General features: G+C 36.7%; 2 protein-coding genes and 1 long non-coding RNA gene across 13 annotated transcripts in view; 1 reads left to right on the top strand and 2 right to left on the bottom strand.

Moving 5' to 3' along the window:
- Positions 1-1,181, bottom strand: part of METTL8 (methyltransferase 8, tRNA N3-cytidine) — a 49,014-nt gene extending 47,833 nt beyond the window's left edge. For 10 of the 11 annotated variants that reach the window (XR_015804854.1, XR_015804853.1, XR_015804859.1 and 7 more), the window contains exons 1-2: positions 979-1,181; positions 394-502 (exon numbers count right to left, since the gene is read on the bottom strand). Coding sequence is in view for 2 of the 11 variants with exons in the window: in XM_088168078.1 (XP_088024204.1) it covers positions 394-398 (5 nt within the window). In the remaining 9 variants the exon portion in view is untranslated. Of the gene's footprint in view, positions 1-393; positions 618-978 lie in introns of those variants that run through there. The other variant, XR_015804855.1, reaches the window with a different exon arrangement.
- Position 1,182: 1 nt separating this feature from the next.
- On the top strand, positions 1,183-19,838 carry DCAF17 (DDB1 and CUL4 associated factor 17). Its single transcript, XM_014880231.2, has 14 exons — positions 1,183-1,678; positions 2,898-3,001; positions 4,824-4,914; positions 5,701-5,843; positions 6,650-6,728; positions 6,870-6,959; positions 9,081-9,188; positions 9,690-9,795; positions 13,236-13,378; positions 14,762-14,871; positions 15,268-15,355; positions 16,243-16,326; positions 17,621-17,776; positions 18,542-19,838. Exons 1-14 carry the CDS (start codon positions 1,670-1,672, stop codon positions 18,665-18,667), a joined length of 1,437 nt encoding a protein of 478 aa, XP_014735717.1. The 5' UTR covers positions 1,183-1,669; the 3' UTR covers positions 18,668-19,838.
- On the bottom strand, positions 2,957-6,926 carry LOC148223201 (uncharacterized). Its single transcript, XR_015804864.1, has 3 exons — positions 6,835-6,926; positions 6,012-6,039; positions 2,957-3,576 (listed from the first exon to the last, which is right to left on the bottom strand). It is a non-coding gene; the product is annotated as an uncharacterized LOC148223201 (long non-coding RNA).
- Positions 19,839-26,844: the final 7,006 nt, after the last annotated feature.

Genomic DNA, 26,844 nt, shown 5'->3' with positions numbered 1-26,844 from the left:
TTTATTAAAGGTGATGAGAATTGGGATAGAGCAGCATAAATTTTACTACTGTCTACAATTTATATTCAAGAACCTCATCCATTACATTCTTGCAAAGAACTCTGGATGTCTGTGGGGACTTTGATGAGCTACAATCTGCCTTGCCAGCTCTGAAGTCACTGGCGATGTTGCAAATCCACTGGACAGTATGCTCCACTTGCTGCGCTAATCAGCTCTTTGAAGGAGCAACTGCAACCATTGTGTTTGTGTTTAGCTGCCTTCCAGCAGCAACTGCAAAGCACTGGAAACTTAAAGGACTCTCTCTTTCTTTCAGTATCAGTCAAGATTCAAGGTTCCACTCAGATTCCGAAGAACAGATATGGGCACACAAAAAGATCAGCAATTTTCGATTACCCCATTTGGGCTCCTGGCCTCTGGCAAGGAAAAGAATCAAGTCTGTCCACTTCAGTTGCTTTGCCGGCAAGAAGCGATTGATGACTGTGTCAACATTTGGGATGTAGCTCTAAAAATACAAAAATTAAGTGTCACGCATCTTAAGAAGTTTCTGTTGACTTGCATTTTTTAAAGGGGTTTCAACAAATCCTTTAACCTTCCCCCAGGTCCCGGTACACTCAATCCCACACCGCCGTACCCAGAAAGGCTCACAGCCGGTGCCCAAAGGCCCGCAGGTGCCAAGCCGGTCGTTCACCCCCGGCAATGCCCCGCGCCCAACCCCGAGGGCTGAGCTCTACAGCAGGAACATTTTAAAAGAAAGAAGATACCAGTTCCCACTAGTCCTTAACTAGCTACCACTAACAAAACTTTCCTGCCTTTATTTAAAAAAAAAACGACGGGTAAAATGCTTCCATCTGCACGCCCCGCCCGTCGAGCGCCCGCATCCTTCAGCGCAGGATCGGCGGGGAGCCCGGCCGGGGCAGAGCTCCTGGTGCGCGGCTGGCTCCACGGTACCGGCCGGCGGCTGCCGCCGACGATTCTCACCGAGCCCTACGCAGCTCCGGCTCCTGCCCTGTCCTCGGAGCGGTGCCTTATCAGCTCCAAGGCCGCAGCGCTCCCGTACGGGAGGGTGACCGCGCTCCGCCCGCCACCCGCGGGCACCACGCGGCCGCCTCAGCCGGCCCGGCCTGCCCAGGAGCGGCGGCGGCGCTCCGCGGGGCACGGCGGGAGGTGAAGTCCGGGCCACGGGGATGCGATTCCGCCCGCGGAAAAACTACAGTACCCGGCGGGCCACGGGGATGCGGTGGAGGGCCGTCCCCGCCTGGCGTCTGCGGAAACGGCGCTGCGGCTGCCGGGGAAGCGCGGGGCGCGGAGCACCTCCGGGAGGCCTCGGCCTGCCTCGCTCGGGTGCCAAGGAGCAAAGGGCCGCTCGTGCCTTTCCCCACTTCGCTTCACCTCTCGCCGGCAGGGCGGGGGTTTGAGATAAACCCGGCACGGGCCTGGCCCTGCAAGGCTGCGCGCCCTGCCGAGAGCGAGCCTGGAGCGGGGGAGAAAGGCGATCCCGCCCCGCGGGCCGAGAACATGCCCGCAGGCGGCCGCCGGCGGGGACAGGACCGCCCTCCGGGCGTGCGGGGTGCACAACGTCTGCCGCCTCCTCAGCCGCAGGGCCCACGGCTTCTACGCCAGAGATGCTGGTGTCGCCCACAGGAAGAACCTGGGACTCCTCAGGAAGATCATGTGTCAGGTAATAGGCTGCGTTTCGGCGCTCGCTGCAGCCCTGCGGCTTCGGGCTTTCAGCCGAGGGGGCTGAGTGTCAGTCCTCAGCCCAGGCGTTCCAGAGGTCCCTGGTCACGCCGGAGAACAAGACTGGGGAGAAAAAAGGTGCAGTTTTGATAAAGGGAGTTAGTAGTGGTTAAATTTATTTCACAAGGCTCAGACCTAGAAAGGTAGAGAGGAAAAACTGCGCAGGCACTTGCATGTCTAATAATTGTGTTAGAAATAAGCTTTTATGAGATTTTATATCACCTATTTCCCCAAGATGGCTTCATATTTAATACTAATCTTAAGTTCTTAGTGCTTCATGTTAAATTTGAAAAGAGTTGGCACAATAAGATAACCGGCAGAGATTTTCAGGTAAACGTAACCCCAGTTTTCAGTGAAACTGATGTTACAGAAAAAATAGGAATTAAACCCATTACAAACTGCAGCGAACTCTTTATTTTTTTAGTCAAAACAATTACTGCTTCCATACAGTAGTTGATAGACATCAGAAAAGAGTGTGAAAGTGAATTGGCAATTATATTGAAAATACATTTATTGGAAGTCACCTATTGGAAGTGTCTGCTTATGTAACTAGATCAATAGGCATGCAAGATTTACTGAAATAAATAAATATGTCTGATTTACACTTAATTTTTCTAAGACTGGAACCTTTGTTAATGGTGTAGAGCTCCTGATATCTCAAATGCATGCAAGAAAGTTTAATGTGAGCAGTTTATTTCATTAACATTTTGGGCACTTATTGCAAATAACAGTAAATACATTTTTCTATCTCTCACACCAAACATCACCAGCAGAATGGAATTCGGTGTTCAATAAATCAAATTAATTACATATAAAAGAGTTCTCTGCATATTTATACTCTGGGAGCCTAGTCCTTGTTCAAAAGTCATTATGGAAGTTTAGTGCCAGTTTTAATACAGTTAATGACAAAATATTCCTTACCCCTGCTGTCCAAAATAGCTAATTAAAAATATTTTAATTTGGTCTTTAAAAAAGACAAAATTTTATTATAAAAGTTCTATTAATTTTATTTTTAAAAACCAAGTAAGATTCTTTCTTGTGTATTCAGCAGTAAAGTTGTAATTAATGTAAGTTATTAAGTTGCAGGAGCCAAATAAATTTTTTTTCAGAAGCAAAGTTTGTTACAAACAGTCGTCACTGTTAAAACTGTTGCGTTTCAGGAAAGTACTAAATTCAAGAATGTTTGGACAACTCATTCTGCATCTCCTATTGCATATGAAAGAGGAAGAATTTATATGGACAATTACCAATGTTGTATTACCAGGTAATAAATTTACAATTATGAGGTACTGACTTACAGATTTGAGACTCATTCTGTGTTACATTGCTAACTTTACTCATGCAAACAGCTGCTGTGAATTAAATGGTGTTTACTTGGGAACAAAAAATAAGCAGGTGATAGATCTCATCTTTCTGGTGCAGTATAACCTCAGCTTTCAGAGCAGGAATGGAAGATTAACACAATTTTCTAGTCTTGCACTAAAAAGCCAAATGAAAAGTAGTTCTTTGTAGTCTGGCAACTAGCACTGTGCTAAAGAGTGTCACAGAATCAGCCTATGTAACAAGCTTGGTACTATGTGAATTCTGTATACAATATGAAATTATTCTTCATGTAAGAGTACAGCCTGCAGTGTGTTCTAGTTTTGGCAAATGTATTTTGTAGATCAATTCTCTGATCTAATATATTCTCCTGTTCCACAATCAGTTGCAGACACACAGGTTAGGAGGCAGCACATGGAAGGGTAGAGGACAGGAAATCTGTGTGCACCAGCCCTTGTCTTAGCCTGTCCCTGCTGTGAGGGAAGTAGCATGGACTTGGGAACTGCATTGCTGAGGAAGCTGTGGGCAGAGCAGTTTTGAGATAGTGTTACATGATACATAAAAGACAAACTACTCTGTCAGGGTAAACCACTAAGAGTTAATTAAGTTATTCTGTCACCCACAGCTGAGATCTAAATCTGCTTTTATTCCTACATTGTCTGAATGTTTTCAGTACTGGGTTAACCTGTCTAACATCTTTCACGTTTTTCTTTGTGTCATCCTCTCCCAGAGGGCAAAACTGTGCACAGTGCAAAGCTTTTATTTTGTTGCCTTTTTCCAACCTGGAAATGAAACTCAAGATAATCTTAGTAAGGAGGTAATATAAGGGGAACTTTAATGAAGGCCTTCAGAGGCAGTTATGGAAAGATGTCCACAAAAGCCCACCTCTATAGGGATGAATACACATTTGTAGGTTTTAGGAAATCAGCATAAATGATAAAAATCACCAGTTAGGAGGACAAGTGGTGATACAATCCCCCCCTGCCAAAGTCAAGCCCCTTCTCTGGAGTCTCCCTTCAGCACCAGTTGTACTTTGGCCATGAGAATGTATCTCCAAGAGTTGTTCCCAGCCTCTCAGCCTTGGTTCCCAGGAAGAACCAAGCACTGGGGCCTTGTACATCCCAGGACTTAGAGCTCTGCAATTTGTTTTGTCTTTCTGCCTAGGAAAAGGCCATGGAAAAGTACAGGAAAAACTAGCTACTAGTACAATAGATGACAGAGTTAGAAATATATGTGTGAAAAATACAGGGAATATATGATAGGAAACTTCCAAATGACATAAATTTTAATTAGTAGAGCTGTTTTTTAAAATATCTGAACGTGACACTGCACCTTTGTTATGAAAGGCAGCATTGGAAGAACTTGAGGGGAGGGTTTCAGGACGATCATTAGTTTTGGAAATGTGCTTTCTTCTTAATGTATATGACTAGAGCAAGAATATTACTATAAAGTTTGTTACTTAAAAAAAAAACAAAAAAACCCAGAGACTAAAAGTAAAAAGAGAAAACCCAAAACTAAAAGCAAACAAAAAAAAATCAGACAGAAGTATTTAGAGAAGGTTAGCTTTTAAATATTACATTATATTAACTATTGTTTATCAGGCCTTATTTTGAGAGCAATTTCAGGTATATTTACAATAAAAATAAGATGCTTTGATTTATGACCTGCCTGAGGAGAAGGCAGGATATATAAAATTATATGAAATGACTTGTTGATAGAAAGTGGTCCATAAAGCAGACTAATAATAAGCAATCATTTTCTTCTAGCATTGCACAACAGCCAAGACTAATTTATCAAAAGTCAAAGTGTGCCAAGTCTGAGAAAATAGAAGATGCTTTATTATTGGAATGCCCACTGGTAAGATTACTTTTTACTAGAGCATTTTTGTGCAAAATTTGATGAAACATTTAGGATGGAGTGCTTTTTCCTTCCTAACTATTTTCTCTATGTTTTTAAGGAGTTAGGTTATTAAAGGTTTGCAACATGTGCCTTATTTATATTAACTGAACATTTAGAGGTATACTTCTCTGAATCTCTCAACAGTGCATTCAAATGCTTTTTTCATAAGCTTTCATGGAAGATTTAAAAACCAGTGCTTTTATTCTTATGCAACTAATTCTGAATTCCTTACAAAATAAATTCTATTTATATTTTTCTTTATTTTTAATGGTAATGACAGTAGCTAGGAGTTTTAGTTTTCTTCATCTCTGTTGACAATAAAAAAAACAAAAAGCAGATACACTGGAGGCCCACTGAAGTGACCCTGCCCAAAAACTAAAGCAGTGTAAATACCATTTGTAGCAGTTACTGTTGAGTTACCACTGAATGTCTTATTTTGAAATACTCTCTTCTAGATTGGTATAAATTAGATAAATAAGGAGTTAATTTTTGCAAGGCAAGGATTTTTTAAAGGGTGCCTTTTTTAGAAAAGGTAACTGTCTTGCAGAAAGTGTGACAGCAGATAATGTCATAGGTAGTTATTTGGCATGGACATGAGCTTAGAGATACTGATCTGATTAGCAGGCAGGTTTCCTTTTTCAATTTTTGAGGAATGTGTATTTACTTTTGAGTTGTGCTGACTGTGTCAAAATGTTTTGTATTTTCCTGATACAACGTTTTTTCTAATAGCCTTTTTTTATGTAGGGGGAAATGCTACCAAGTCCATCAGATTATAAAGCTTCCCTGATAGTCTTGACAGTGCAGAACTGGCTTCTACGTCTCTCTGCTGATAGTGGAGAAGTACTGGAAAAAGTGTATCTTGCTGGTTCCTGCTGCAAATTCTTCAGGTATTAAACAACAACTAGGCTTTGTATCATTAACAGTTGGTAGTAGTATAGTGGAGAAGGAGAGTTTAATATAATTAACAGTGATTAGTACCATAGAGGACTAGGGCAAATGTTTTATTTTAGTACTACCCTATGGCTGACAACAGGCTTGTTAATCTAGAACATTACCTGGAGTACTGTTCCTGCATGCTTTTACCTGTAGAAGAATTTCATCTGCTTAAGTATTACGGGGTCAAATTTGATACCAAGTTCTACAGAACCTAGCCTACTATTTGCTTTTCCCTGACAACTTTACAGCCTTTACTATTGTAATGGCAACCTACCAGGAGAGGATTTTAAGAGCTTAAAAACAAACCTGATCAAATATACAAACAATATGTTTGAAGTCTGAGCTGGTTTTAATTTCCAAAGGTTTTTCTCCATAAGGTACTCATATTTCTCTTTTAAAACAGGGCAGTTAGTGCTTTTGATAAACTGCTTCTTTTTTTTGGTTTTCAGAAAAAAAGTATTTTCTTTAGGCTAAAAGATAAGAAAGTGGTGATTAATAAGGGAAGGAGAAAAATTAAGATAGTGAATATTCATCCTTTCCAAATTTTTCTCACAATCCTGTATGAAATAAGTCATTCCTAGTTCCATGGATTTCTGCATTATTGCAAACAGCAAACATCTTGAGCACCTCTTCCAAATCAAATACTGAAGTTTGCCTGGGCACAGGCATCTGCTTAGTTATATTTGATTGTATTTTATGTGAAATATTAATAAATTATTTTTAAGTGATTAAGACAGGCCTTTCTTGTCACAAATAGGTATCTGAGCTGGGATACTCCTCAAGAGGTAATGATTGTAAAGTCAGCTCAGAATAAGCTTCCTGCAGCAGCACGGCAGGTAAGTGTGTTGAAAAACTCATTTTTACAACATTGATAAAAAAAATTTACAAGCACAAAGATGGGGACGTTATACTTGGTTATAGTAGAGGATAAAGGTGTCCTACCTTTAATAACTATATTCAGTATTGTTCCTTCCCAGGCAGGAATCCAACAGACTGTATTGTTTTATCTTGCTGTATTCCAAGTTTTGCCTCTTTCATTCATTGGAATGCTGGAAATAAACAAAAAGGTAATTTAATTTCTCTAATAATATGTAATTTGTATTGTAGTTTCTATGACAGCTGTAGTTTAGGCACTTATTTCAGAATTTCAGAAGTCATACTTACAGTTTGTAAGTATGCAACTGAAACATTAATTAGCAGCAGTGTTCTTGTGTCTGATAGGGGCATTGGGGCAAATATTCCTAATTATAATGACCAGAAGAGAAGGTGTAAATGGATTCTGTTACTGCGTTACTCTTTGACATGTAACAGGACTTTAGCCTTTTCTTAGAGCAGTCATAAAATTTAGGGAACCCTAAAGTGTTTGTCACTTCTTTTCACCTCCTTAAAGAAAGACAGAAGTGCCTCTGACCCAGTCCTAGTAACAGTCTATGAATTCTACATGCAGTTACAAATGTTTCACACTTCACACTTTTATTATCACTGTTACTGAATGACAAAAGTAAATAACGTTTTGCTTTATCAGTCAAGAACAAACAACCTGAGTTCAGTTTCTGACCTATAAGTAAGTGTATATACTTAGGAAGAAACTTTGAGCCAGATTGTAGTTTTGACTCTTCTATTTTAAGTCAGGAAAGCTCTGGATACAAATTACACATGAAACAGTACAAACATGCAAACTCTGTCTTTCAGGTTCTGTGAGGTACACTGTCTTTTAGGGTCTAGAGCTATAGGCTGGAGTTTTAGCTGATGCTAGGTTGAGTTGAGGCTCTAATTGAAACTGGGCCTGGCAAGTGAAGGCAGGGGGTTAAACTTTTTCATTTGGGCCCATGACAGCTTGGAGGTACTGTGTATTGTTCAAAATTGGTATTTAGGACTGGAAGAAACATTACCAGTACCAAAGGTATTCTCAATCTGGTTAGGAATGGCATGCCAGATTCATTGTGGTCATAGTAGGCAAAACATGTGAAAGAGCACTTCTTCAGCTGGGTCTGTAGCAAGTATTCATCAGAGAAATTGTTCAAACTGTAATGGAAGGGGCAGCATTTGAGATGTGACAATCCACCCAGCAGGAGATGCAAGCAGGGAAGCAAAGCCAGACCTGACACAGATCAGTGGAATGTAACTTAGATTTGAGATGGGGTTAGTGTCACTGCTTAAGGCTGCAGAACGCACCCATGTGGCAGCTTTACTGAGATGGCATACCACAATACCACAATACATTCTGAGCTCAGAGTGGCTGAGGTCTCAAGGATAGGAAGGAGACTTTATGGTTGGAAGATTATTAGAGTTTGTGTCTGAAAGACACAGACCTAAGCTAACAAATGAATTGAGAAAGAGCAATAAAGCAAAATAAAAGGAAAAATCTCAGGGGTAAATATATCTTTCAGAACTGAACAGATCACAAAATTGCTGGTAGTTTTAAGATGTAGGTGTCTTACAGTTTCTGAGTTTCCTAAGTTTTTTATTGTTTTTAAGCCTGTTTTAACTTTGGTTCAATTGCTTTTTCACATAGTGAGTCAGATTAAAGAAAACTACATTTTCAAGCATATCTATTTAAAAAAATCTATCAACTTCACGTGTTGGTATTAATTAAATATTAAGAATTAGTTTGTAGGGTTTGCTCAGTGATGTGTTAAGCAGTGGCACAAATGAATAGTGCATAATTATTAAAAAAGATAAATCAGCTTCTCATGTATGTCTAATTTGGATTCAGAGAAAACCCTGTACTCTATGACAGCTGGATAATGTAGTTTTAGTACAGCTGTACACAGTCATAGTTGTGATTAGACTAGTATTTTACCCTGGGGATGAAGAAAGAACAGAAGATCTGAAATCAGGACTTTTAGATTGAGTTGCTAGTTTTGCTAACATGGGATGCTGAATAATATAAGCTATTCATGTATGATAATAACTGGGTAGCATGATATGAAGATATACTGAGAATTGATTAGAGCATGAATCTGCTTGCAGAATATGACTGATGTAACCTCAGGTGTTACTGCAGTGCAGTGGATTAAAGAAACAGCAAAACAGATGAGTTACAGAAAACTTAAACACTGATCATAGACTTTGGTCAGAATAAAAAAAATAAAGTGATTGAAAAATCGAGGATATAATGTCAGTTATTTGTGTTCTCTCAATTATTTCTTCTCTAATAGAATATTTTTTGATTCCTTTTATTCCAGATTTTTGGTAATAGTGTGACAGATGTTGCTGTTTCTAATGGAATCCTGATTGTAATGTACAGCATGGGTCTGGTCAGACTCTATAACTTCAAGGCCATTTTGGAACAGGTAATGAAAAAAAGAGGTTTCATCCAGTCCACGCTACTTTTGGGTAACAAGTCATAAATATTCATGTACTCTACCTAAGTATGTGGGGTATGTAGCTTCCTGCCTAGCTCTGTTTAAGGTCAGAAGATACAAATGGATACATTATCAGAAAAATTACTTGAAATAGTTAGAGGTGGCAAAACATAATAGATACAGGGTCAGACTGGCACTTCTGAGGAGTTACATAAATGTTACACCAGATGTGCTTCTCTCTACACATCTAGTCCGTAGTTAGATAAGATTAAGACCAGAAACTGGTGGGCATGGGGAAGTGTGATCTCAAAACAGAACTGCAGTTAGACTTGTGAGTTTATATCCTTCCAAACAAAAATCAAACATTAATTCAAAAATAAAACCTCAAGCAGTATCTAAAAAGATAAAGAATGCAGTAGTAATAGAGAGTAGAACTAAACAGCAAGTAAGTATGCATCCATAAAGCTAAATTGTTCTGTGTTATTTTAGTTCATGGAACAACCATTTGATTTGGGACAAGAATTCAACTGGAATGGTCAGGTGGGAGTTGTAGGAAAGTATCCATTTGGTCTTCCATGTAACATTAAAATAACAGGTAATTATGATCTTTGTATTAGCTTGACTGTGTCTTTTGTGGGTTGATTATGGCTTATTTCACACTAAGAAAAAAATATTAAAATTACTTTGCTCATATTGTGCTGTAGCTGTATTTCTGGATTTACATTATTTTAAAATGTGCTTTGCTTAACTTGTAATTACAGTAATAATTATATAGGACATAACAAGAAAACTGTTAAAGATTTTCAGATAGCTTAGTTGCTCTATAATCAATGCATGTAATGGAAACCCCTTTATTTCTGAGATGCAATTGCTCTTGAGAAAGAGGATAGCTGTTAGTAGCACCCAGAAACAGTATATGGTATGTAAGCAAAAGATATGAGAACATTTACTCCAACTTGCAGAGGAAATTCCAAGAGCCTGAATACAATTTGTCCTACTTGCATTTTAATATTTTGGTTGTCAGAAATGTGCCAGTTTCAGTAAAATGAATTCCTCAGAAGAGAACAAATTATTAAAAACACTTCTAATTCCTCAAATCATTCTTATAAATGTTCTGCATTATGTAATGACTTCTTTCTCTAAAAGCAAACAGTGGCTTCTGTTGGTGCAGAATTTTGCAGATTAGAATTTGGTGCTAAGAATCCTAATGAATGACCAAAGTCTGAGGCTTCTTTTGAATTTTCTTTTCTTAGTTAAAAAAAAAAAACATTCTCACAAGCTTACACTTGAGGCACCTAAAAAAAATTTACAAGGTTGGTTTCACAGATATCAAAGAATGCATGTATTTATTTATTTAATTTTGAATGTTTCTGTATTAAATGTTTCTTTTTCAGGTGATCGTCCATATAAAAAAATGCCTTTTTTCTTCAGAGTATCAGATAATAAGAGAAAAATCAATCCAGATTTTTATAAAAATGAGGGAGTATATACATAAAGATAAAAGACAGACTTACATAGTGAAGTTATAATGCAATGTTTTATCAAAACAAAGCAATAGGCTGCTATATTTGATGTTTCAGTTTTTGCAGTGGGAAATCTTCCCCCATTTTTCTCCCCACCTCAATATGTGAAACCACCATTTAATGTTAGGGACCTATGGAAAACCTGCTATGTGAACTTTATTAGGAAGATTTGATCTCATGGCTGATAGATCATTGTAGTTTTTAGTTCTGAGATTTAAAACCTGTGTACTGGAGAAAAACTTTTTGATCTTTAATCATATTCAGGAATTTGTGGTTTGGAAGTTTTGAACCCATGACAAATATTTTTCATGCTTGTCTTTTGCAAATAGTTGCATTCCTGTGGTTTTTGAGTTGTTTTCTTTCAAGAATGAGATGGGCAAATGCTTCAGTGAGCAAGATCTTAACAGTTTAACAGAGTGCAGGCTTGTATTTACTATAATTTAACTGTGTGTAGTTTTCTTTCTTTCTTAAGTCCTAGCCTCCCTACAGAAATTGCCTGAAGGGATGGGCATTATTACAGTATTGTTTTTATGGTGTGAGGTACCCAAAAGGAAGTGTATAGAGATCAAAACTGACAGGCTAAAATGTACTTTGCTACAGCTCTTAACTGGCAAGGAATTGATTTTGGTCACAGTATGTGATTTTCTGAACAGCCCAGAACTTAAAACTGTAATTTGATTTATTGTTAGCTTTTTTTTATTGTAATTTGATTTATTGTTGATATAGTAATTTCAGAAAAAAAGCAAGAAGTATACTTTGTAGAAAACTTTTCTTGTTTTTTTTTGGTTTTACAAACACTTGTTAGTGCTGCCAGGAACAACTTTATTTAGATAAGTTTGCAGAGTTTAAAGTAAGCGAACAAAGAAGCTCAACTGGAGATTGAAAACTGGCAAGACTTGGGAAAGGACTTGCAAATAATAATACAGGAGGTGTTAAGCAACAAGAGCAAGTGACATACAGTGGGAAAGATGGAGTTGAGGCAGCAGAATCACATTATCACACTGGTTTACATGACTATGATCTTGCAAATCTTTGCTAAAGAAAGGATAGGCATATTTTATAAGCAGCCTCTACTACTCAGTACTGATATATTATTGAGATACATTTAATTGTATCATTTAGTCCATCTACCAGAATTTTTGAGGGACTTCAATATATAAGCTTTATTTATAAAGTTGTTTGGGTAAAATGTCACAAACTTCCTTAAATAATTTTTCATTTTCTGACAGATTTTAGTTTCAGTAGGTCCTTTGCTTATGCTTCCATCTTCAACATTCTTTATATTTCCAGCAGATGCATGAGTATTCTTATATCATATAGTTTGTTATCTCTTGCACAGAATCTCCCATTTCCTATGTGCCACTCGAAAAGGCAAATGGGACACAGCCACTTTCCAGCTTAGGAAAGACTTCATTTCCATTGGCAGTGAACTAATTCCATCCAATCTAAATGGCTAGATTGATGGAAACATGAACAAAGGAAGAGGAGAGGAGCGAAGCACTCCATAAACATAATATCTGATGTTATGTGACAGCACCATTGGCATTAGGATAATTATCTAGACAAAGCAGGATAAGAACAAGTCAAAATCTGGATAAAACCTTTGGGACTCAGAGTCCAGATAAGAACCTTGTTCTCCTTGCACTAATTCAGTTTGGGTTTTTATATTCTACCTGTTCAAATTCTCTTGTAATTGCAGATTTTCTCCATGTTTTGTCATTTTTTTCCCAGCTTTTCTCTGTGCTGTTAGAGCAGATCTTCAGTCTAAAATCGATTTGGTTATAGCAGCTGTAGAAATTGCTTTAATGTAGCTAGTTGGCAGGAGTTGTAAAGTTCTTCACAGTCCATTTCGTTCAAAGATGCCTCTCATGTCGTAAACAGAAGACTTGTACTAATGGCCTGGTACATGTCAATAATTTATCCCAACTGAACGGAAAACTAGATAGCTTTTGCCATTAATTGCAAAAAATTCTATATTTTGGTTGATTTTTATGAACTCAGCTACAGATTGCATCCACTGTGGTCCACACTATTTTGTTGTATTACACAAAAGGAGAAAGCAGAATCTGAATATTCTATCTTGCTGCATTTAATTGTTATTTGAGGTTGCTGCTTGCTGTTTCCAGTTATTTATCACTGTTTTTCCCAAGAGAATAGTGACCATTTTGATATGATGTGTGATCTGTTCACATATGCATCCTTCCTCAATCAGATGAGCTGGAATAATTTTAATTATTTGCTGTATCTTTCTCATAAGTCAAAGGTACTAGAAGAGTATTCAGCATCAAGATCTGAGAAGGCAGTAACCCTCCAGAGGGAACTGCACATGTGCAGTGGATGCTGGGTGAGGTAGCATAGCTGGTGCTGGAAAAGAGTTCATAGCCAATGTGTTTTCACCAATCTTCAAAAGTTCTGAAGAATTAGGAGCTTTACTGGAATTTAGAATTGTAAGGATCAATGGAATTATGACTGTTCTGCTACTAATGGTGTTAACATTACCGAATATTTGCAGATACCCCACCTTTGCTATTTGAAGCATCTTCTCTGGAGAATGCATTTCAAATTGGAGGTTACCCTTGGCATTATATCATCACACCTAACAAGAAAAAACATAAAGGAGTCTTCCATATTTGTTCTCTGAAAGACAATGCTTTGGTAATATATTCAGAAAGCAGATTCTCTGAAATTAATGTGTATTATGTTTGTCTTCATCTCTTATTCTGAGTAGGTTATAATACCTTTGTTTACCAAGTGCTTTCACAGGGCTCACCCCAGTGTCAAATTAGTTGTCCCATGGAGTCATGTGTAAAATACTTTCTTCTGAATCAGTACTGCTTCTCATATTTCCTTCATTCCAATACAATAGTAGTGCTGTCAGAGCTACACAGCACTGTATTCATGACTTAAGTCTCATTACCTGTTTCCTTGCATGATAACGTCCTAATGCACTTCTGACTAGACAGCCTACTAAATGCTGACTACAGAATTATTTTAAATTTTAAGATGTTGCAGAATAAATGTCCTTAATGTTTGTAGTTTATCTTTGACTTGCACCTTCTCTCTCTCCCTAAAAAGATTTGATTGCTCAGTTTAATCTCCTTCCATCCCTATAAAGGTTTTATTAGTTAGTTTAATCTGTTCCTAATTATTTTTGTTTATGTACTACTCATCATATGAATACTATTTTTGTGTGAGCTCTCCATCTCAGCTTTTATTTTGAATCTGGAATTGACCTGAAGATCATTCTGTATTTCAAGCAATTTCTGGGCCTCTTCAGAGTTTCTTGACTAAATAAGTCTCATCTGTAAATGTCCTTATCTCTTTTGCTTTCCTATCAATTATTTCCCTCCTCATTTTCAAAACTGATGTTTCACAATTGTAGCTGAAGATCAATTTTGATTCAAATGGATTTGCAGAATCCTTCCTCATCTGTTTTTTTCTGTGTGGGTTCATATATTTGGCAATTTGAATGATTGATGTCAGCTATATTTAACAAGAAAAAGCCACTGCCAAAATCCCAAGATTTTGACCGGCTTGCATCTGATAGCTGAAATCACAAAGTATTCCAGGCTTACATGCTCCACAAATAATTTGCACCGAAGAGGCTGAGCCTGAGGTTTGAAACTCAAGTCAAACTCTGTGCTAATGTTTGTTGCTTGTCTTGACACATCCCATGTCTTAGATACTCAAATGGCTAGAATTTTTGAAATGTTTGCACCGTGTAAGTTAAATCTTCATTCGGCTTATTTTCAGGAGAGATAGGACAATATATAGCTAAGGGACAAGGTTATTGCTTATTGAATATTAAAAATCTCAAAACTGTTGCACTGAGTATCTTGAGAGTTGGAACTGAGGTTTTTTATTATTACTATTGTTGTTTTTATTATTGTTCCACTGCTATCCTTTCTGGTCATGTTTAGGAGCAATGCTTAAAAACCTCCAGAGGTATATATAGTGAGGAGCTCAATATTTCCTCTTTAATTAGATCTGTAAGACTTTCAAGATACTAATATTCTAAGCTTTCCTTTTCTTCTTCAGGCAAAAAATGGAATACAGGATATGAAATGCTGTTCACTTGAACCTGACTGGATATATTTCCATCCAGATATGTCAGGTAGAATAATCCACGTGGGACCAAATTTGATAAAGTATGAGCCTTTTTTACTGAAATCTTTCATTCATTAGAGAAGTTGCATAACTACATAAATTCAGTAGTCTGACAATTTGCAGGCCCAAACACTCATCAGCCTATAGAAACTGTAAAATCTATTAATTTGTCAGAATCAAAAGTTCTTCTAGAAACATCTGCAGATTTCTGTGTGATGAATGTGGGTGGTGCTAGAGGTCACAGTTTAAATTTTGGAATGAAAAATACTCAAGGACACTTGTGTCAAAATTTCACTGATAAACATAAATTAAAAAAAGAATTCATTTCCCTTTTATTTATTTACAATACTTTAATGTAGTGGATTTAAAAAATTATATAGAAATGTAGTAAGCAGATTAGAATACATTACTTACTTTGTAATTTCTTTCTTTTGTAGAGTCTTAAAGCTTAAGGAAGTTAAAAATCGTGCAGATCAAATGGAGATTGCAGAAGATTTTACGATTGTAGCCAACAGAGAAAACTGTGTGAGTTTAGTGTCTGTGATCATGATGTGTGATTTTGAGCTATAAACAGGGAGTTTGCATATTTGAGTAATCACTGTGTTTTATGGGATTTATCCAAGGTTTATTGAAAGACATTCTCTGTCTTCATTGAACTTTAAGCAGTATGAAAAGAATTTTGAAAACAGTAACACTTTCAGGATAGATTTCTGAAACCTCCGGTCTTTAGTTTTCAGCATTCTTTAAGATGTGCAGTGTAACCACATATCATGGATTTAAAACATACTTTAAAAATGGTGACAGATTTTCTTCAAATGAAGGTGCCACCAAATAACAAATTTGTGCATCTCTAGTGCTCAGGTAAGTTGATCATACAAATACTAGAAATGTTTCAAGTCTCTCATAACTTAGTGGTAAGTCTTCATAAGACAACAAAGACACTACATTGCTTTCAAAAGTCCGTTCCTTTTCCTGGCCATGCACACCTGTCATTCTTTTGTGACAAGTTTGGCATTCATGTATCCCCTGGTGAGCCAAATCAGTGCACTGATGGTTTGAGATGCTACTTCTCCCATCTTCTGGAAGTAAAAGTTTAGGAAAAAAATTGGTGGTGATTCAGCAGTTTTAATTTTCCTTCCAGCATCTTGGTTCTAGTCACTTATGTTAAAAAAATTCTGGTAACCTTTGCCACCTCTGTGTGACACCTCTGAATATGAGCAAACAGCAATATATCTCCACTAAAGTCAACAAGTTCATGAACTCACAAAAAGAAAAGAGCAGCACCAGGGCTACACCCAGCTAATAAGCAAAACAAGGTCAGAAAGCAAAATGTATGAAACAGATACATTGTCCAATCAATAGAAACTAAATTGCTCCGAAGTCTAGAGACACTTTTTTATGTTTCTCCAAAGGTGAACAACAGTGTTACTGTAACAGCTTCTGGTCGAGTGGTGAAAAAGCGTTTTACCTTGCTGGATGATGACCCAGAGCAAGAGGTAACCAATGTAGTACGAGCACTTCGTGCATTATTTTAGTGTTTAGCTAGCCAGCCCTTCTTGTTTCGGGTGCAGTGGGTATAACCATTACATGTCTATATCCTTGAGCTCTTTATTCCTCTTCTCTTTGTCTTCTTCCAATTGCTTCACATGCTGTTTATCATCTTTTCTGCTTGGTTGATATTTGAGCTTTGTATCTTTTCTTTCTTTCAAGAACTGATCTTTGATACCCATGATACCATAACTCCATGTGACTTCAATGGCACAGAAAAGATATGTTAATGTGACAAATCATTACTCATCATTTAAATATCTACTTTGAATATTTCATATAAAGCATTTTATTAAATGAAAAACTTTTTCTTTTCCTCTTCTTTAGGATCCTCTTTTTTATAGTATCTCTAAACTTTTAATTTTTCTATCCCAGTTACTTTGATTGGATTGTAGGATAAGGTATTTAATACTTTTCCTTTAAGTAACTGCTTCTTGAGAGATCTGGGTCTGTAATTGACATAAGCACAACAGGTAAAATTCATCAGTTTCTGGCAGTCACTCCTATTCTTTATTCTGAGGAAATAGATTTTACTATGGTTTAAAATATAGCACAGTCCAGTATATTAAGGGTCTGCAGTTTATTTCTATTCACTTTTTCTTTTAACCATAAGAAAAATAATTGCACACTGTTTTTTTTTTCCTGCTGTTACACTTTACTTGTGATTCCAATAAATGTTTTGACATTTGAATTTAAAGAATATGTCACACTCAGATAAAGGCAGTTAAGATTGCGAACTATCTTCACATTTTGGTGTCAGTTCTTCACTGACATGTAATTTGTGGAGCAAGAGAGAGATCTGAACAGAACATAGAGATATTCATGGGATTACTCTCATGTACCCATTCCCTCAAAACCAATGATGGTTTAAAGCTACACTATCTCTTAACATCTGTGCTTCAAGAGCCTAAATATATGTCTTTGGCCCCTTCAGAAATACTTCTTTTCCTATTTTCTGTATGCTGCATATAAAATATATATACTTGCACATTAGGATTCTTCAGAACATCACTTCCATTTCTCCTGCTTAACGAATTTTGCTGAAATACCCTGGCAGCTCATGTTGGGAAAAATGCTTGTTGGGTATTAGGCTCTCAAGGTTTTCTTTTGGATGAGAAGACTTAAGAATGAGAATTTGCCCAATTCTGCCTTCATGTGAAGAAAAAAGAGCTATGCAATTTAGGTAGAGGGGAATGTGAATTTATGTTTGATTTGTAAACTTGAGGTTTTGTTTTTTCTAAGACATTCAAAATTGTGGACTATGAAGATGAATTGGATTTATTATCCACTGTGGCAGTTACTCAGATAGGAGCTGATGGAAGAGCTCACCTTGACTTTCATTGCAATGAACATGGGATTCTACTTAAGAGTATTCCATTAAAGGAGTCCTGGGATGTGGTGAGGAAAATTCTTGTATTTTATTCCCACTGTCTCTTCCTTATACTTACTTACATACCACCTGTGTTCAGATTTCAAGCAGATATATAAGTAGTGTTGCAAAGGGATGAGAGTTGCATAAAATAATAATTACAACTCTAAAATTGTATGTACTCTATCAGACAGTAGTTAACTTACCTGAAAAACTCCATTATTTGAAATCGTGATTTTTTCTTGTTGGTTGATTTGTTTGGGGGTATTTTGGTTGGGGTAAGGGTTGTCCTTAATGTATTTCTGAAGTATAACTAACCGTGGACTATTTAAGTTGATAAATGTCAGACTAACTTTACAACTTGTAAATAGTCTCCCTAGTTTAACTTGAAGTACTCATGCACAGAATGAAGCATGGACTTCACTGTATATATATTTGGGAAGATGGAATGGGCTGTTCATACAGTCCAAGTTTAGGTGGGCATCCAACTTAGACGTCTGAAATTCTCAGCACTGTTACACCTCTTTTATCATTGACTGCATAGGCAACTTGTGATCTTAAATCAGATGCTCTGAACTCAGATTCCTAAAATAGCGATGTGAGAAACCTCTCAAAGTTTTAAAATTCTGTCCTTTATCTGGAAGAGTAATCTCTGTGTATCCACACAAAATTTCTGCCTGATCATGGAGTTCACCATTATTAAATATTTTTTTTTCCTCGTGGAAAATGATACAGATGTTAGCAAGTTATGAAATAGAGACTGCAATCTGAACTCTTTTTTTTTCTCATTTCAGACTTACAGTCACGAAGTTTACTTTGACAAAGACCTTGTATTACATATAGAACAGAAGCCTAACAGGAGATTCAGTTGTTACGTTTACCAAATGGTATGTGATACTGCAAAAGATGATGATTCTTAATGCTATTAAAAAAAACGAAAGTGTTTAGTGAAAAAAGGAGGGAGAACTTTTGTATATATTTAAGCCATAAACACCAGCTACAGAGACTTTTGGATGTTATTTAAGAATTCTGCAAAAGAATATGATTCTTAATGCTATAAAATAAACCCAGAAAGTGTTTAGTAAAAAAATGAGGGAGAACTTTTGTATATATTTAAGCCATAAACACCAGCTACAGAGACTTTTGGATGTTATTTAAGAACTCCATTCATAGTAGTCAACTACTGTTTTTCTGGCTGGATTTAATCTTAACATTTTGTACTACTACATAAGGTCTTATTTCTTTTCTTCTTTGTGACACTGTACGCTTGCCTGTAGTTCATGGCTTTTCATGTATTCACCAGTTCATCATTAATGCTAGATGCAGCATTTATTGCTTCTCTTCAGCAATAGGATTTAAATACTGGACATCAAGGAGAAAGACATGGATTTCCTTATTATCTGCCATCTGCTGTGGTCTGTCTTATGTAGTTTTACCTATGCAACTCTAATGATGCCTTGAGAGGCTACCTAGAACAAAGGCTAGACAGTGTTAAAGGAATAAAGTAGGTATTTATTAAAAGGCTTTCAAAGAATACAGCTTGGGATGTACAAGAGCCAGGTCATGGCTCTACCCAAGACGGATGACGGGTCACACATTTTCATACTTCTTAAAGTTTTGGTCCATTTACATACTAGGGTTAATTTTCCAATTACAGCTTCAGGTTATAAAGTCTCATCCTCTCAGATTGCTCTCCTCAGTTTGCCGTTGTTTCCACTTTTTGGGCCTGAAGCTGTAATGGTGTCCTTGGTTCTTGTGCTGGAAAAATATTGTTTTATCTAACTAAACTGTGAGGAGAACTTGTTAACACTTTATATGAATTTCAGAGTTATAAACTAATGCAGTACAGAATCTGGAAAATAAGAAAGCTAAAACTTAAGGCATCACTAATACAAACTGTTAATTAATCAAAGTATGTAAAACTATCTAGGATAAATTTTGTATGTAGTATGAAAATTGAAGTGTTACCATTAAACCACTTAGACAAAATCCTTCTCTTCGTTTTGTGTGAAAAATAAAATCACTCAGGTTTTCTGGTTGTGTATGTTTTGGTTTAAAGAGAAATATTAATAAATTATGTATTTTACTGTCTTTTTATATATTTTATACGTTTTTACATAGATATATATATCTCCAAGCAATTCTCTGCCTGTCCCTGTCAAGGGTCAGGAGTTGTTCAGTCTGAGCCAAAGCTCCCAGCTCTTCACCCTTACTACTGTGTGCAGCCTATCTGATGTATTGGAGTTCTATGTGGTGTATTCAGAATCTGCAGTACAAAAGCTTTCATTTTAAATTTAAAAACACTCACAACAACAAAACACAGGCTGGAGGCTTCATGGTGATAAAGATGGGCTCAGGAGCATAGCTCATCAAAACAGAACTCACTAGCACCACTGTCATCATAAGCATGGTAACTCTAAATGCAAATATTTATTTTTGCTCCAGGCTTTACTAATTAAGTTGGATCATTCTAGAAGATGCAATAGAGAAGAGCTCTAGAAAAATGATAAAAGTTTTCTATTGTGAGTTTTTAAAGAAAATGTAATGCAGAAGAAAAAGTGAATTACATTTATGGAAAGAAAAAACAACACTAAAAAGACATTTAAAAAGATAATGAAACACAGTAGAAAGAAAGGGCAGCAGCAACACCCAGCTTCCAAAAGTTTTTACTTTGGGTCCAGGAAAGAACACCTGCTATTTTATAAGTAACTATTTAAGTAATATATGAAGGAGAAACTAATATGAAGCTGTACTCTTGAAGCAGAAGACCCAACTTTTAAGCAGATACTTAAATTTTATGCTCATTGCTGTTTGGATTTTTGAAGCAGTTCTTCCCAGAGAAAGACATTGAAACTTCATCATTTATTAAATACTGCAAGTACTGTTCATGAAGACAAGCTGTAGCTTTCAGGAGTTCACTATGCATCCTTTTTAAGTTATGGCAGACTTACCAAGTGATAGTCTGCTAAATCTATAAATGTACATCAGTTTTCTGTTTGTTTGTTTGTTTGTTTTTTAATGCAGCAATTTGTAATGACCAAAAGCAGCCCAGGCTTTGATGAAGACTGGCTCTTGTGTAAGAAGTTCTATCACTCTAAATGCACACTGTGTTGCTGCACTACAGATAATGGCAGATGTTCCATCCTGGCAGGTCCCACATAGACATTTTCATTCAGAAACAGAAGAGGTTTCTATTTGCTTTAAAACACCTTGAAAGCTATTTAAAAACAGAGAATCCCAAACGACTAGCCCTGAACACTTCAGAGTCTTGGCATCCTACTTACAGTCTGGAACACAATAAAGGAGCAGAATCATTAAATGCTTATGTGCTTTTCAAGCTGTGAGTTGCCTTCTGTACCTATGCTGAGACCCAGAAAATTCCAAAAATAAACTTGTGTTTAAATGGGAGGAAAATGCTGATCACAAAACAGTAGTTTTTACACTGTTTAAAATAATTCTATCTAAACCAAATACAAATACCTGCATGCTTGGTGGCAGCTTACCTGAATCTACTGCTTCTTCTCCAAGTTAAATTTCTAAACAAAACTTATCCACCAGAAAAAAAGCTAGTCCTTTACTTTGCCAGGAGCTTTTATATGCAACCATTCAAACATTATTTAGTCACTGTTGCTGGCAGGGGTGTACTATTGTGTAGTGTCAAATCGATATTAAATGTGAATTAATGCATTAGATTAATTAGAATAAGCAAAGACGAAAATTTTCTTCACGTCTCATAGGCAGTACCTAACTCCTTTATGATCAGGAAAACCATTTACTGATAGGTTTTTATTTTACAAAAATCAGACTAAGCAACTGTTAAACATGAAATTTTGAGTACCCTTGCTTCCTGTGATTTTCAGGGGCTTCTTAGCACTCATGCCGTGGTTTCCAGAGTATGCACATAAAGCCTCAGTTAATTACCTCAAATGCAGTTTCAAGTGCATCCTTTAAAAGATCAAACCTGAAAGGCCCATGGCTTATGCTTCCATTATTTCCTCTAGCACTAGATGCTCAAGGGAGAAAGATTATATGTGCATAGGCAGAGACATGTAGATACATCAGTGAACTGTTAATGTGAGGAAAGACATTTTGCCAGCATTCACAATTAGATAACTTCACCCAAACTTTCTGTATTTTCAGTGTGGGAAAATGGTTTTATTTTTTGTTTGATTTTTTGGATTGGTTGTTTTTGTTTTGGTTTTGTTTGGGGTTTTGTTTCTGGATATGTCCAGTTACTTTAACAGCACAGTTTCTTGCTAATTTTATTCTCACTTTGTCTTTTATTTTCCTCTTATTATTGAGAAAAATACCTTTTATATTACTAAACAGTCACTGAAGATTGCCAAAAACTCAACAGCAGTATTTTTTTTTCCTTATGGAACTGTAAAAGCTATCCCACAAGATGGATAGCTAATAAATTAATTTAGTTCCTAGTTATAATAAAGATTGTTAAAAGGAATACCTGCTAGAAAGCACACCTGTGTAGGGTGACATGTAGGCTGAGTGCTTTCTGAAAGAACAGTTGTGAGGAGCTGCTGTTTGCTGCTTAAAGCAGGATCTCTGAGCATTCTGCCTACAAAAAGCAAGATGTTGGTCTAGTAATTAAGGTCATGGACTAGTGAATTTATGTTGGATTTCACCAAAGGTTCTTTGAAACAAACTTTCTGCTGTTGCCAGACTGAACAAATCCTAAATGGTAAGTGCAAAAAAGGGGAGGGAGTAAAATTGATTTTGTAAGACTGAACCACAAAAGAATATATAGAATAGCAGCTGAGTTCTTTTCTAACTGACAAATATTGCTGCACTACAAAACCTTTAAAGAGCTTATTTTTTCTGGACTTGATCTGATATGCCTGTAGCAATGCCTCACCAATAATAACTGAATTGTATCAACAATTCAGAGAGGACACTTGAAGCTCTCTGGTTGCTAGATTTGTAATTTCTATAACTATAGTATTTATTTCTGCTTTATTGAAATTACAAAATGATGACCGAAATCTTCAGGTTATTATATTCTTGTAGAATATAGAAAGAATTAGAAAGAATATAGAAAATAATGTAAGTGCATTCAAATATTTATAGATCTAATAAAGTAGTCAAAGTGGTTGCTTTGGCTAAAAAATATTAACAACTGCAAAAATAAATTGTTTTTTGGGGGGTTGATTTTTTTTTATAAAAGGAACTAGGTATCCTAGCAGAGTGAAGAGTTAAAATAATGTGATTGTTAAGAGCTGCTTGGTATAGCTTAGTAACTTATTTAGTAAACTGGAAGTACAAATGCCTTATTCCTGCCTGAGTGGAGAAGGAATAGTGTGTTGTTGAGAACAGTATATTTTTAGGGAAGAGTAAGGGCACATTCTCAGGAAGAAAAAAGGAAACATGGTAGGGAAAGCTAAAATTCACTGGAATTACTCCACAAAATGACTCAAGAACTCTGGCCTACTTGAGCTGCTGCAGGAAGAGCAATGCATTCCACATGACAGGCTAGCAGACTCTCCAGACAGTCTTCAGTAACAGCTGCTTGCCAGAAGACAGGCAGGAAAATTACTCTGTTAATGTGTTTACTTGGATGTTCGTATTTGGACTCATACATTGGCAATTGTCCCTATTATCTTCTGTATCTGCAGTTAGTCTCAACTTTGGATGTTGTCTGCCTCTGCCATGCAATTTGCAGCATGGTTGCACACATTTCCATGCTCTGGGGCAACGGAAATCTAGGAAACTCCTGAATGTTGACACCACACTCTTCCTATTTTAGCCCTTTATAATTATATGTAATGCCACTGCCTCTTCTTTGTACTGCCTGAAAGCTGGCTTGATTTTATGGCTGTCTTAGGAACATTTTGTTCTGTGGACCAAAGCAGCATACTTCCAGCATTTCTACTTCAACAAAATCACTTTATATTTGCCACTTCACCATGACATCTTAATGATTGGCTCAGGACAGAGAAGCAAAAATGTGATCCCAAAAGGGCTAGCCCTTTATTTGCATTTGATAAATATAGCTGTTTAGAGACTCAGGTGTAATTTCCCAGCCTAGAAACTTAAAAAATATGAAGGAGTGACTTCTTAAAAAAATAAAAAATATGAAGGAGTGATAAGATTTGCTTTGAGCATAAAAAGAGTGCCCATCCTGCCTTTCTCTTGTCATTTGAGTACATAATTTGCTGGCAAGGCTGGCGAGTGGTAGGGAAGAAAATAAGAAAGCACGAGCCAAATAAAAACTGAAAGCAGTAAAACTTTATAATCTTGCTTTGACAATTCCAACTATTGTCCCACAGTTCCACAACTTCGAAAAGCTTTTACGAAATAATTATTAGAAAAATATCCTACAACTCACAGAAGCAAAATGTTTATAGATTGAAGATCAATAAATAGTTTCATTGCACAGGTAACAATGACTGGCCTATGACTAATATAACATTCTGGACAAAAAGTGCACTATGTGCCTTATTTTATCTTAGCAAAAGCTCTTTCTATGGTGGAGAATAAGTAAAAATCATTTACTGGAAGAGTCCTGTTCCACAGTCACAATTTGCAATTTGCAAAGACAAATTAGTGATGTTCTCAATAGCAAAGGTCAAATGGTTCTGTTGCTTAGGCATGGAACTCAGTACCAAAAGAGTTAAAAGATCATTCTGGTTTCTTTGTGCCATTCAAACCCTAATCGCTTGAACTCCTTTGTCTGTATTACTCCTGGTAAGAGAACTTCTACAGAGGTATTTCTAAAGCTTCCACAACAGTCAGTTAAATTAGCTGCCAAAACAAAGCTGACTGGACAATCTCAGCACTTTTGTCTGTTTACAGAATGAACAGCCATCAGGCTTCTGAAAAACTCATCCAAATGCTTTAAGGGATACTGTAACTTGTCTGGAATATCCAGGTCTAAGGCTTAGATCATAAGTGACTTCTCCAGCATGGAAAAAGAGATAAAGTTGTAGCTGGTAGAAGAGACTCGACTCTTATTCTAAGTACAGCTTTGACAAGTCAGTTATTAGTCACTTGAAACTAGAAATACTTCCTGTATTTAAAAAGTTACATCAGAAGCACAAAATAATGGTCTATGGTGACATGGTGTGTTGCTCAGATACACATTTATGTACACTTATGTTTAGGCTGCTACTCTCAAAATGTATGAATGGTATAGCAATGATGACAGCAGTTCCCAAGTACCACACATGTAATACTGGCAGGAATCCATTGTTAACTCTTCAAAATAATCTGTGAATCTTTGTCTCTTTTCGTTGGTTTTACTTTGTCTGTTTACTTTGAAATTGTTCTGGGTCTGAAGTCACAGTTATTCTACATCTGACAATGCAGCAACCCAAAGAAAGAAGTGCATGTTAGATCATGTCCCAACAGAACTGCTAAGAGGGAACACACACTGACAGAGTTGGTAATTTACTGGGAAAATATCATTGTCTCTAGGAGACAGAAGCTCTGGAAAAGAATAGAGATTATGAACTGCTGTAGAACCTATCCACAGTAATGGTTAACAAAAGCAGGTGTTCATTGATCCAAGAGACTTGGAAGTCCCACACAGAATAGTTTCGTTTTTATACCAGTGGGGGGTTATTTTCCAAACTGATCATCAAGTGCGTCATTCAGCCCTCAGCAGTCAACTGTATCATGTTGAGTTCCCATCCCCAAGTAAACATGAAATCCACTCGGCCATTGGAGCTGTGCTAAGGATTGCTTCTGATTCTGTACCAATCTGATACTTGCACCAGGTGGGCAAGAAGAGGTGGAAGAACAGGAAATGCAGAGAAATACAGGCCAGAGTTACTAATGGTGCTGCCTGAAATCCCTTCTGCATTACAGATGTTCCATAAAGAACATTTCACTTTGTCTAACAATTTCTTTTGCACTTTGTCCTGGTTTCGTTCATTTAACAACCTCTAAGCTTTGGAATTTCTTCAATTCTATTTAAAAAAAAATTCTTCATCATTACTTTGTAAAACTAGGCTTCATATTCAGTTCAATAGAATTTTGTTGTTGCCCTTGTTATTTGCTGCCTGAACCAGGTAAACCAGTTTGAGCTATAGGGATTCATTAAAGTCTTCTGAGAGATAAAGTTTTAGCTAAAGTAAAATCCACTTGAGTAGAAGATTCCTAAATGGAATTGTTGGGATACTGGATGTAATCAAAGCTTGTTGAAATCAGTGGGAACTGGAAGAATTTTGCAGTTGGGAGATTTAGGTTCATAGAAGGAAAATTAAAATAAACCTTTATATCAGTTTGTATGCTTTACAGAGACAAAAGTAAATTTTTTCTAACCATAATACTGAGATGACTTGTGTGCCTCATAATATAATGACAATCTGTCACCCTTGCAAGATTATGCATGAGTGTATTTATTGCAAGATTTAAGGCTTAGCTCTTCTCTTAGAGGCTGTGACTTGTGAAATTTAACAATACAAGTGTTCTACTTACTATTGTGAGTAGAATGAGCAACCAGTTAAATCCTGAGGGCAGGTCACACCAAATCCATGCAAACGAAAGCTAAATACCTTTATAGAAGTGCTGCTCAAGTCAAGCTTTTCTTTAAAGCATCAGTGTCTATTTTTAGGAGATTAAAGACAATAATGAAGCAATATTTTCTTCATCCCTCTCCAATCTGGCTTGGTCTTCATGTTGCTACGTAGATATTTCCAACACTTTAGTATGTACAGTGTTTGAATTGGAAACTATTTTGAATTTCATAAAACTGTTTCCTTTCATTTTCTAGGCCTCAATTTAAGCGTGAGATACCAGAGAGCTCAAATGCTAGCCAGAGTAAATAGTATTTTTTCTCTCAATCAGTTAATGAACTTCTACTTCATATGCAGTTCAACACTATATATATTTTTAAAGTAAGCTAATCAAATACCAGAAAATTAGTATTAATTATATATTTGGGCATATCCTCCTACTACATTTGACAGCTTTCAGAGCCAACTGAATGTTCTTCACCAAAACAAAAAGTAACTGCTGACTACATGATTTGACCAAACTGGTCTAATCTATCATATTATATTTTTGGCAGGTTGCCTATTGTCTCTTTTGCAATTCTGTTTTGTTTCTTTCTGTTTTTCTCTCAAACTTTCCTGCAATGGGC

Source organism: Sturnus vulgaris, chromosome 7 (assembly GCF_052056855.1).
Source record: "Sturnus vulgaris isolate bStuVul1 chromosome 7, bStuVul1.hap1, whole genome shotgun sequence".
Taxonomy (NCBI): domain Eukaryota; kingdom Metazoa; phylum Chordata; class Aves; order Passeriformes; family Sturnidae; genus Sturnus; species Sturnus vulgaris.
Note: the sequence above shows the minus strand (reverse complement) of the source record. Positions and strands in the feature narration are given on the sequence as shown.

Excerpts from the sequence above, each read along its gene's own strand:
- DCAF17 (XM_014880231.2), top strand. Across the intron at positions 4,915-5,700 it reads TATTATTGGAATGCCCACTG|GGGGAAATGCTACCAAGTCC; the intron begins GTAAGATTACTT and ends TTTTTTATGTAG. Across the intron at positions 16,327-17,620 it reads ATGATGACCCAGAGCAAGAG|ACATTCAAAATTGTGGACTA; the intron begins GTAACCAATGTA and ends GTTTTTTCTAAG.